This window comes from Numenius arquata, chromosome 10, assembly GCF_964106895.1.
Source record: "Numenius arquata chromosome 10, bNumArq3.hap1.1, whole genome shotgun sequence".
Classification (NCBI taxonomy): domain Eukaryota; kingdom Metazoa; phylum Chordata; class Aves; order Charadriiformes; family Scolopacidae; genus Numenius; species Numenius arquata.
In genome coordinates this window covers 2,784,572-2,796,818 of record NC_133585.1, presented here as the reverse complement: position 1 = coordinate 2,796,818, position 12,247 = coordinate 2,784,572, and the positions used below count along the sequence as shown (strand labels likewise).

Below are 12,247 nucleotides of genomic sequence, written 5' to 3'. Positions count from 1 at the left end.
ATCCTTCACTTTCTCCCTCCAGCTTTGTATCAGCATTCCACAAAGCTGCATTTATTTACTTTTTGTCCCTATAATTTTTCCCTGAGCAACATGATTTGCAAATGCAAGTTCAGCGACAATCTTTATGCCAATGCCTCACAGGTGTCTCCACTGTAGAGTTCTCTCTTCACATCCAAATGAAAACCTTGCATTGTCTCCCTTTCCCTAACTTCACGCAACTAGTCATTTAAGTTCTACACGTCCAAAAAAAGGCCCTCTTATTTCCATATTTCTCAATACTTTTCCCTTTCTTAGTCACTGTGAATGATGCCTCTGTTACTCCTAGCCCATGCCCTGGGTTTCACGTTCAGGTGGGTCTTCTTCTTAGGTCAACCCTTCCACTGTATCCGGATCTTGACATGTGCTGATGAATAAAATTTACAAGCCATGGTCTTCTTTATCTGTCCTTAAACAAAATTTATTCAGGCTTTCATCATCTCAGTTGCTGCAAATCTCTCTCTCCTGACACTGACACATGCAATATTGCCTTATCCAAAATGTCACTGAAAACATCCATTTTGCTGAATTCTCACACTGGGCACACCACCCATCCTTTTGTATCCCTTCTCTGGTCCCTTTTCTTTACAGCAGCAAAATAAATCTTCTTTTTTTTTTTAAATTTGGTCTTGGTCCAGAAGGCACAAATCTGATCTGAAGGGCAGTCTGCCAGGAATGCAGGCAGGAATAAAACTTGTGGTAGAAAAATCCCACATCTGAGATATCTCAAACAGAACGTTTTGGAATCGGCAAACCGACATTTACTCCTAAATCTTACCAACTGTGCAGCAAAGATTATTTGTTGACCCTTTTGCTGCGATCATTTGGGCTGATGCTGCTCTTCGGTTTTTTGGATGCACAGATCCAAATACCAACAGATATTGGCTGATGGTAACAAGGAGCTCTGAGCACTGATGCACCTTGGGAGGTGCTCAGCCGGATTGTCCGATACAGTCGTACGAGCAGGGGAAAAGCAACACCGACGTTGGTAGCTCTTCCTTCCCCAGGTAACGAGTGGGGAGGAGACAGGAAGGTATTTATAGTGGTGCATTTGTAGCTACCAGATTAGATTTAGGTAGGGTGTAGAGAGGTGGGCATCGGTCTCTTCTCCCAAGTCACAGGTGATGGGACAAGAGGAAATGGCCTCAAGTTGCGCCAGGGGAGGTTCAGATTGGATATTAGGAAAAATTTTACACTGAAAGGGTTATTAAGCCTTGGAATGGGCTGCCTAGGGAAGTGGTTGAGGGACCATCCCTGGAGGTATTCAAAAGATGGGTTGACATAGTGCTTAATGACATGGTTTAGTGATGTGGGGTTTTTTTAATCAGAGTTAGGTTGATGGTTGGGCTCGATGATCTTAAAGGTCCCTTCCAACCCAGACAATTCTATGATTCTATGTGTGTATAATGCCATTTGTGGAGTTAATGGGGTGTGTGGCTTGTTGCATCGTTTTGCTAGAAATTATGTGTTGTGGGAACATGGTCCCATTAAATCAGGTAGAAATGTTGATTTGATTAACTAATCAAAGTTCCTAAAATACTTTATGATTCGTTGCTTTATGAAAAGACTCAGTCGTTCTTCTCGTGGAAACACGGGCCCTGCAAACCTGTGGTAGTTCTGTTGGTGTAAGCAGTGGTTCCAGATTTGCAAAATCAAATTCTCACCCCTGGTTCCTTCTCTTTTCCAAACAGTCATTGAAAACAGCCATTTTAGAAAATTATTCCCATCCTATTGGTCTGAACCAAAGCAGTATTTCAGACTCGTAAACTCAAACCAGACAGTGAGAGCTTCAGTTGCGTTCTTTCTGTTCACCTATTGAATCTTTGCTGTGTGCAGATGCCATGCCTGTAATTGTGGCAAAGTTTATGTAACTAGATCACTATGAAAGAAGGTTAACGAGATGAAAGACTATTTATCCGAGTGAAGGAACTGCTGGATGGAGGCTTAGGATCCCCCTTATGTTCCGTGCAGCTTTCTGAGAACTGGCAAGAGCTAGAATCCAATTATTCTCTGACATTAATGCCTTTTCATCCCACAGAAGCTGAAGTGTGGGAAGCTCTTAAAGTTTACATAAAGGTGAGGATTATTATTTACTTTTCAGCTGGTGGTGGTACAAGCAGGCTGTCAAAACTACAGCCACAGGTCAGGCGTGGGGTTTCCGTTAAACAGAGAAGACAACAATGCATCTGTTAAGTTTTAACTGGTTTTAGTTCAGAGTCCCATGGAGTGGATCATAAACTGCTTGACCTGTCAGCAGTAAATGGAGATCACTTGAACTTTCAGAAAAATATGGGAATCTCCCTCTTTAGGTCCCCTCAAATCATATAACAGGCCCTAACCACTTCTTCTGATAGTGAACGTTGTGCATCAGCCCGATGCCCAGCATACATACAAATTAAAGTTTTATTTCCATAATGATTTCTAAGCAGATTGGAATTGGTCCAGTCATCTATATTTAGCTTAGCAAAGTAACAGAGGGATGTGAGTCTATGCTCTTGTTCTGGTCTTTGCTATCAGGGGTATTGCACAGCAGCATCTTCATGGGAATCGGGTCTGATTTGTGTAGCCCCCATCTCAGTTTTGAAGAAAAAGAGAATAGGCCACTGTGTAGGCAAGATGAAAAGAAAGGATCTATGTAAGGAAATTAACTTCAAATTAATAAATGAACAAACATATCTGAACAGCCCGTTTCCCTTTAAAAAATAATTCCCGGGTTAATTAAAAAACCCACTAACCTGAGAGTGGAGGTGTTTGGGGGTTTGTTTTTAAGTTTGGGGCGGAAGGCAGCGTAACTTTTACCTGCCACTGGTGACAGTAATTGGTTTTCCTTAAGAACAATAGTTGGCAAAGGCTGGATCAAACCCCTGGCAGTTTCTGGATCTTCAGAAAGCTCTGTGAATGGATGGGACCCAATTAAAATATCACTTTCAATACAATCTGTTTAACTTGCTTCTGCTTCTTGCACTGCTTTTGAGTTATGATGTGAGGCAATAAAACATGATTGGAACAAGTAGCTGCTGTTTGTGCCACCTGACTGCAGCTCTGCTGACCCCAGAAGTAACTCAATTCGGTATTCCCGTGATACATCTTCCGATGCATCTTGCTAGGATACAGGAAGAGAGGGTTTGAAGCGAGTAATTCATGAGATAAAGTAGAAACTGGCACTGTTTGATGCCAAATGCTCTCAGACTGTAAGGAAGCCACTCTCTAAATAAGAACTGTAAGTTCAGGCCATTAAGCTGAGGAAAGAAAGAGTGATGTGTGCAGGCACCAAACTAGCACAGAGAGGTACGGTTTCCCCACGGGGACTCAGTTGCTGTTGGAGTTCTCCTCCTTATTCTGCCTGGTGCAGTTTGCTTAGAGCTAAGTCATGGTGTTGTGCAGTACAGGCGTAAACACACCCTATCCATTATCTTCAAAATGCTTTGGTCAGTTCACAATAAAATACCAAGTCGAAAGAGATAAAGCTAAGTTGTGTATATTCCCCTTCCTGCCATTTAGCTCACAGTCCCCACATTTGGTTGTTTTTCAAAACTACATTCAGAAGTTATTAGGTTTTGTACTGGGATAACGATAAGGAATGCTAGATTCAGGTAGCGTTCAACAGGCAGTCAATCGGTGTCGACCAATTTCATCTGAAATGCAGTCAATGCCTAGCTCTTTTCAGAGATAACGAATGACACATTATCGAACATCGGAGAGGTGTTAGCGTTTAGGAGTTGAAATTAAAAAACTCTGACAAGAACTGGGCACTCCTAATAAGTCTTTTTTTTTTTTTTTTTCTTCACCAGAACGATGCATTGAGCGAGTTCAGGGCTGAAGAACATTGAATGCTGGTTGGAGAGAAGGTAACTGAAATTTTGCCTTGGGTATCCCCCGAGTTCAGCGCCAGAGACATCAGTGATGATGTTCAGTGTGAGGTCACTGTTTTGGTCAACTTTGAGTGGTCCCGTGTAGCAGAAACCATGAGCAGAGGATGGTACAGGGGCTTTTCTGGTCACCTTATATTGACAAGGGAGAAACAGCTGGTACAAAAGTCCCTATGGCCTTGTTTTAAATCCTGGAAATGCCTTTTGTTCTGGAATTCTTCTTAGAAAGCCAAATAACAAAGTCTTCATTGATAAGGGTGCAGGAAGAGAGACCAAGCAAGTCCATATGTAGTTTATAAAGACAAGAGTGGGGTACAGATATAAATTAGAAGTATGTTTGGCAGATTGCGGAATTAAACCCCGCAAAGGAATAGCTGCACAGATTTATAATCAATCTCTCCCCAGTAAAGAAATGCCAACAACTTGGTTGTGACTTAGGTAGAATATACCCACAATCCAGCCCAGTGAACCCACTGCCTGATGTTCTCCTCAGGTAATGCCAAACCCCAAGAACTTTCTCTAAATTTGCCCATGCAAAGTTTCAATCGAGTAGTAGTATAAATAAAGAACAGCCTACGCTGTGTTAATATCAGTGTATAGAAATATGAGGCGTGTGATACCGTAAATGCTGTCTTCTAATAGTTAAAATATGCTTCCCTCCACAATTTCGCGTTGGTTGAGTATGTCTAATGCTTGTACATCCTTTGTCGCCTATTTCCTCGGAATACCTATGAATCCAAACTGGCTGTACATGGGATTACAGCAGCTCAGAAAGATCTCTGCAGGATCAGCAAAGAAGGGGTTAATAGCGTTAATGACATTTCAGTGAACACAAGTTACTGCCTAGAAATGTCACTTTTACCGGGCTTCGGTATCCCTTGGCCATGAACATGGCCCTTTGGTCCCGTTCACGATCCCATAACCTGTCGCGTGGTGCCCCACGGTGGCTGCTTGCCTTCCCTTCCATCTGCTCAAGCCGGCGAGTGCTCCGTTCACTTGGGTTACTATTAAATAAAGAAGTGAAAATACCCCAGTTCATGATTGTTTTGCTAATAGTCAGGCTTCAACTGTGACATAACATTCGGCAACTAGTGACTGTTTCTAGTTCCATTCAAGGGGGGAACACAGGACCCCCCAGGTAGGTACTTGAAGCTGCTTTCATACTGCTTTTCAAGACATAATGAAATAAAAAAATCTAGCTGTTACAATGTTTCTTTTATTAGGTTCTTTTCAATCTATTTCATTATTAAAATAAGACATTTGAACATCAGCTGTATTTATCAACAATCAGAACGTGTGAATCTTCGTTCATTTTTATTTGTACACTATTTTAGGCTGTAACTTGTCAATTAATTTGGGTTGTCATTAGTTCCTAATGAATTTCCATTTCACTTTCTTATGTGAAATGCAGCTTCTGTGCCACAATCAATGGTAAAAAAAAAAGTTCAAGAAAAGATATTATTACCAACCTGCTTTGTTTATTTCACCCAACATTTGTGTTACTTCTGGAATTTTCTAAAATGTTTCAAAGTCTGGGTTTTCTTTCCATAGATATCTCACTTTGCAAACAATATTTATCAACATGTTTTCCCAAGAGGACAGGGCTGTTGATCCTGGCTGTGACTTACCGAGCCGCATGCGTGGAAAAACCAGGCCCCCCCCCGAGTACCCACGGTTCCTCGTGATCTCCTCTTGATGAAATAATTAGTGAGGTGAGGAAAGGGTTTGTTAATTTGGTTAATTTCCAGGAGGCGGCTGTCACTGCTGCAAGGTACCTTGGCGCCTACGTGATGGTGAAATAAATAAGCGAGAGAAGGATGGTGGCTGCATGTTTGCACAGGTGGCTCAGCCTCAGAAAGTCCCATGAAATTCCATTTTTGGCAACGCAATCTATTGGAGATCGTTTAGAAAAAAGAAAGGTCAGATGGTCCGTTCTCGCAAAGAAATATTGTTAAATACATAACTAAAAAGATTTTTTTTTTTTAAAAAAAATCAATACACGCAGCTCTTTCTTTGTCTAAATGCTGCTATCTTGCAGTTACAACACATGCCTGGAATATCTTGTTTCTATTTTCAGCTTGTCTAAAAATGACTGTAGGCACAATCAGATATTAATTTGAAAACCAGCTATTTTGGCTTAAGCTCACTACAGTCCCGCTCAGCTGGAGCCCATGGAGTTCCTGTGTCTATGACGCTAATTCATTTTAGTGCAAAGCTAAATCATTATCCTCGACTACGGATTTTGGGGGGGGAGGGGGGGGGCAAAATTGACAACTGCATATACATTTGGGCCTGTTCTTTTATGTTAGAGTTTCTGATTTTTGACATTTTGATTTTTGTACATCAAAATTGGGGTCTGATACTCCGATGCGTTGCCCTGACTCCAGAGACTTCAGCCTGAACTGTTTGCTTTGCAGTTTATAAACATCGATATGTTAAAACCTTTTTTACTACCAGGAGCGTGGTAATTGATAAGAACTTAATGAAAATGTTAAAAAAGGACAAAACTACATTTTTATTGTAATTTCAGGACGGCTGAATCCAGACGTTTTAATATGGTGTGCATAAACATATATACTCAAAGTATACCAATGTATGGGAGTGAGAAAGATTACGGTATTTTGACATAATTCAGATTTTACTGGCACTTTTTTAATCAACTTATTTATTAAACACTCAAAAACTGCTTATTTTGAAGCAGCCGTCCAAATCCAAGCCTAATGCTACATGGACACTGAACCTGAGGAGGTAAGAGAATGATTAACATTTTACATGTATGTGGGCAATTATTTTCATGCTCCAGATTGTTCATTAACTTAATTTTGGAGTTTCTGTTATTAAGTAAACCCGCTCCTCAGATTCTCCTTACACATAAAATTTCATGTTTATTTTGGGAAGGAAAATTCAAGTTCTGAGATTGGGGATTCCATTAATTTGCCAAACAGACCCTTATCAGCCTTCAGGTTTTCTCCCGGGCCACCACGCACCTTTAGTGGCAACCCGTGGCCCAAAATCCCGTCGGGTTCTGTCGTCTGAGAGCCCTCTTTGCCACGACCTCGCCCCCTGGCAGGCAGCCACGCTGTTGGTTTCTTATATAGGGACTTGCTTTTGAAAAATCTGATTATACACACAATCAAAGAAGCCTTTGTCCTTAGAGAGGTATTATTTCAACGTCTCTGTACATTTTGCACAGTGCACAGGAACTTTACAGCCTGTCTATCATATTATCTTTATTCTTTAAACCATTCTATTGGTAAAGTAGCAAATTTACGGTATGACATCCTTATCTCCCTTCATAAAATCTCTGTATATTTTGGAGCCCCTATTAGAATAGATAATGCTCCTTCATCGTGCTTTGCACCGCCACCGATCCGGTATTTTTTGCGTAATTTTTGCACCATTATTTCTGCTGCTCATCGGCTCCGCGTGCCCGACAAGGTTCCGAGGGCTCCGTCTTAAAAAGTCACTTAGAAATACGTCTCTGTTTAAAAGCAACAACTCCGGAAACTATAGAATCTTAATGAGGATTTGATTATGCGCATGGAAGCGAAGCTTTTAACACCCAAGGTAGCGGGCAAACCCGGAATATTCCGAGGCACCACCGCGACTGTGTCGAAATCCATGCTCAGTGCAGACGGAGAAACGCTTCCAACGGCAACAATCTCAGTAGCATCTCTGGCATCTGAAAAAACGTGGCGTCGGCCCCTCAAATGTTCAACAATGAACGAAATGTGAAATGTCCATTTTTACAGCGCCCTGTGCCCAATTGGCAGATTTTGTATATTTTTAAATATTGCTCATAAGGCTTTTTTTTTTTTTTTTGTGCGAAAATGCATATACAAAGTCTTGCTTCAACCCTATGGACATGGCTTCGAGGCGCTGCGGGGCCTCCTCTCGTCTCTAAGCAGGGACATTCCTGGGGAAAAAAAAAAAAAAACAAGGAAAAAAAAAAAAAAAGAGAAGAAAAAACCAAACCGACAATGATATTCCAAAGGAAGTACTGAAAACCCAAGGGGAGAGATGTCAGGTGCCAAGAACCAAAGGCAACGGCAACGAGTAACTCAAAATCCCACAAAGAGGCACTGAAGATTTTAGAGGAAAAAAGAAAAAACACCGCCCGAAGAGATAAAGGACACGAAAACCTTACAAGACCCCAGACACCCGATAATGAGGTGAAGTTCTGACCCGGGGAGCCCGGAGCTGCCAAGGCTCTGAAAGGTGGCCAGGAGCGGCAGAAAGCCGGTTGCCAGAGTGCCAGGGTTGGGTGCCAGAGCCTGACGTGACGCCAAAGACCTGAAAAATGCCGATTTTTCACTCAAAGCAGGAAGGGAGGCCTGGCTAAGGGAGAGGGGGTGCCCGTTCGGGAACGGAGCCGCTGCGGGTGCGGAGGAGCCCGAGCGGCGATCCCGGCCCGGGGGTGGCAGGCCCCGCGGTGGCGGAGGGGCGGGCCGGGGGGGGGGGGGGGTCGGCAGCGGAGGCCGGTGCGGGGCGGAGCGAGCGGAGGGGGCGGGCAGCGGCAGCCGCAGCCGCGGCGGGGGAGCGCGGTGCGTGTGCGCGGCCCGGCCCCGGCTCATTACTCAGCGGCCGAGGCAGGAGGAGGCGGCGGCAGGCGGTGAGCGCGGTGCCGAGGCGGGAGGGGGTGGCCGTGGCCCCGCGGGGGTGGCCGTGAGGGGAGCGGGGCCGAGGCGGAGCGGGGCGCGGTGCGGCCGCGCCGCGGAGGCCGGGCCCGGCCGCTTTGTTGATGTTTCGGCGGGGAGTGGAGGGAGGGAGGCGGGGGGCGGCCCGCGGCCTTGCCCCGGGGGAGTGTGGCGGCGGTGGAGGCGGGGGGAGCTCTGGGGTGAGGTGACCTTCCGTGTGCGCCGGGGGTGTCTCGGCGGATAATGGCGGGGGCCTCTTTGTTGGTGTGGCAGGAGGCTGGGCGCGGGGCTCCTCCTCCTCCTCCTCCTCCTCCCGGAGCGGGGGCACCCAGCCGGGCCCGGGCCCGCGGCTGCGGGGGGAGGAAGGGTCCGCGGCCGGGGGTGAGGGGGGGGAACGCAGAGCCGGCAGGGGGTGAGCCACCGCCGTGGTCAACTCCCGTGACCTTGCTCTTAAAAACGCCTCTTAAAGCAAAAAAAAAAAAAAAAATAAATAAAGCGCCTGTGGGATAATGCAGCTGCTTCAGGGGCTGGGGGGAGCCCGGCGGTGTCTTTGGTTCTTTCGCCCTTTTTATTCTTATATTTCTTTGCAAAAAGGAGCGAGCGGTCTCTTGGCAGATTTCCTTTTGCTCCTTAGTGTCTCTGTGTCACTAACAGCATCCAGTTTTACTTCCCGAAGACGGTTTCTTTATGCCTTTCCGCTGGAGCGGTTCCATCAGGGAAGTTTGACCCGAGCCCCCCTAATAACCTACAGATACAAAATCCCACTTGATTATTAATTCCTCCCCCTTCCTCCAGCTACAATTATGCCTTTTGAATTTCGGTGTCGTACAGAACGGGCTTCCTGAAGCCTTTCAGACAATCGAAACATCCTACGCGCTCGGGCCTATCTGATAATATAAACACAAAGGGTGTTGTGCTTGTTTGGGGAAGGAAAAATATTACTTGCCCCTGGGCATGTGCGTGTGGAATTGAGCAAGGTTCTCCTCGCAGCTGGGTTTTACCTACAGGTGTGGAGACTTAACCGGTGATTGGCACAGGAGACCTGGTCTGGTTTCTAGGAATGCCAACAAATGGCACTTCTAGGGAAGAACAGCACGTGGTGTGCATCATTACCTGTTTGCAGGTGTGTCGTTATATGAGATAATTGGGAAACGGTGTGGCCAACAGGTCAAGGGAGGTGATTCTCCCCCCACTTATCTGCTCTGGTGAGACCCCACCTGGAGCACTGTGTCCATCTCTGGAGTCCTCAGCACAGGAAGGACATGGGCTTGTTGGAACAGGTCCAGAGGAGGTCACGAAAATGATCAGAGGGCTGGAGCCCCTCTGCTATAAAGACAGGCTGAGAGTTGGGGATGTTCAGCCTGGAGAAGAGAAGGCTCCGGAGAGACCTTAGAGCCCCTTCCAGTCCCTAAAGGGGGGTGCTCCAGGAGAGATGGGGAGGGACTCTTCATCAGGGAGTGGAGCCATAGGACAAGGGATGATGGCTTTAAATTGAAAGAGGAGAAGTTTAGATGAGATATTGGGAAGAAATTCTTTGCTGTGAGGGTGGTGAGCCCAGGTTGCCCAAAGAAGCTGTGGCTGCCCCATCCTTGGAGGTGTTCAAGGCCAGGCTGGATGGGGCTTTAAGCAACCTGGTCTGGTGGGAGGTGTCCCTGGGCAGGGACAGACAGACCCCCCTGCCCAGTGCAGGGGGTTGGAACTAGATGTTCTTTAAGGTCCCTTCCAACCCAAACCATTCTATGATTCTGTGAACTGTAACATGAAGAGGACCTGGGTCAAACCTAGTTCAGGGCCACTGTCAGAGTGAGTTCACTGACCAACATAAGTGTTTCTTGTATATAATGAAGGGAAACTCTTAATTTGTCTAGTAGCAGTTAAGAAAAATAGGTTGTATTTCAGGTAGTCCCCTGCTTTGATCTCAGTCTGTGGGCACAGGCGTCTTGTCCTTTTCTCCCCACTCGGTTCAGAGATGTGTGGGATGCAGAGTGGAGTTCTGCAGGACGTGCCGTGCTAGTGTGGGGACCAGACAAATTGCAGGCTGCCTGACACATCCTGATGGTTTTCAGAGCCAAAGCATGATAGGAAAAGGGAAAAACTCCTCTGGAAAGGAATTTTAACGGTGTCTTCCAGTGCAGAAGTTCCCAAGGTTTTTGAACTGTTGGCTCATGTGAGTGTTCAGAGTAATCTTGTGGGCTACCATATGCTTCATGGAGACTTCTAGGTCAGAAACATTAGTAAGATGGTATAATATGGTTCCGAGTCCTATAATTTTGGCCTGTTCTGGGCAGAAGTAGAGTTGCCTTTTGTGTGTGTTTTTTGTGTTTTAACTTCTAACCCCCCTTCTTCAGGGACCAAAGCCTTTGGTGGCTTTATAGATGTGCAGGTGTAACCTCCTTTGGGAAGGCTTTAGATAAACTTGTTATATTGCTGAATTGTTATGCAAATATTAGGGAATAAACAAGTGTTTGGAGATTTTAACAACTGCATTTATTTTCAGCCTGCTACTTACCTGAAACTGATGTGTTTATTTCATGTTTTGTTTGTTTATTTTTTTTTTTAACCATAAGCTAATGGGGTAGTATTTGAGATCGTAATACTGCCTGGTTATTTGTTGACAGTGTATTTGTTTTGGGTTCCTTTTTTATCCTTCCTCAACTGCCTGAATTGTTTGAATGCTTATTGTTTAAAAGATGAATGGAAAGTACGTGCTTAGCTCCTGATTTCTGAGGATAGATCCCATATTCTGGACGTATACAAATGTCCTTCTTGATAGTTTGCTGAAAAGTATGGTGTGCTTTTGCTTAAACTTCATTTCCCACCCACCACCACCCCTTGGAAAAAAAAAAACCTCTTGTGTGTATATAGTTTTACTACACATTTTTAATATATAGATATAATGTTCATTGCTGTATCACTTCAGAAATTAGACTAATCTGGTTTTGATCCCAGGCTTTTTAATAAAGGCTGAATGTATTTTATTGCTGTAAATGTTTCCTTTAAAAAACCCCTTAGTCTTTAATTCAAAGCTTGCAGAAACAGGCTCCTGTTTATGTTACGGAAAGATCTCTTGCCTTTTGAAAGCTCTTCAGAAATTCAGTTGAGACTATTTATGTTGTTTGCTTGTTGTGAAATTCACCACTGCTTGGACATGGATTCTGAAAAACCATTTTTAGTTTGATTGAAGAATCTGAACATCTAGTTTTCAAATCTTTCAAGAACCTCCTTGTTTAAATCAAGATGGAAATTCACCATGAAATTTGATAAAGGCCCTTTCTGGCTGTTCTCGTAAGATGATGAACTATATTTAAAGAGGCATTCATTGCTCCGTTACAGGGTATATTTGTATGAAAATACAGCAATAGTAATTTTTATTTGCTTGCATTCTTTTTAACAGTGACTGTAGTGTCAGTGAAAGGTACTTGGTTGATAAAGTCCTTGGGTTTTCGGAGCAATTGTAAGAGTTTATATTTCTTTAACATCCCACCGTAGTTTCATGTTTAGTGGCCACCTTGCTTAAGCGGTTTCTCTTACCTGCTGCTCCTTCTTGCCAGCTGCTCTGTGGCAAAATACATCAAGGAGTGAACTGATCCAGCTGAAAAAGAAATAAATCTTCCTCTTGGACTATTTTTCGGCCTGATTAATTCCCTGATGTGTCTGAACTAACAGCGATGCTGTTGGAAGACAAGGAAGGTGCTTAGGCGGGGA

At 44.5% G+C, this 12,247-nt stretch overlaps 2 protein-coding genes across 3 annotated transcripts in view; one reads left to right on the top strand and one right to left on the bottom strand.

Moving 5' to 3' along the window:
• Positions 1 to 5,543, bottom strand: part of FRMPD2 (FERM and PDZ domain containing 2) — a 54,999-nt gene extending 49,456 nt beyond the window's left edge. Inside the window, exon 1 of the mRNA XM_074154946.1 lies at positions 5,534 to 5,543. Within this exon, the coding sequence (XP_074011047.1) occupies positions 5,534 to 5,543 (10 nt within the window). The remainder of the gene's footprint in view (positions 1 to 5,533) is intronic.
• A 2,887-nt stretch (positions 5,544 to 8,430) lies between these two features.
• MAPK8 (mitogen-activated protein kinase 8) overlaps positions 8,431 to 12,247 on the top strand; it is a 46,072-nt gene continuing 42,255 nt past the window's right edge. Inside the window, exon 1 of one of the 2 annotated variants that reach the window (XM_074154917.1) lies at positions 8,431 to 8,517. The gene's annotated coding sequence lies outside the window, so the exon portion shown is untranslated. The remainder of the gene's footprint in view (positions 8,518 to 12,247) is intronic. The other variant, XM_074154915.1, reaches the window with a different exon arrangement.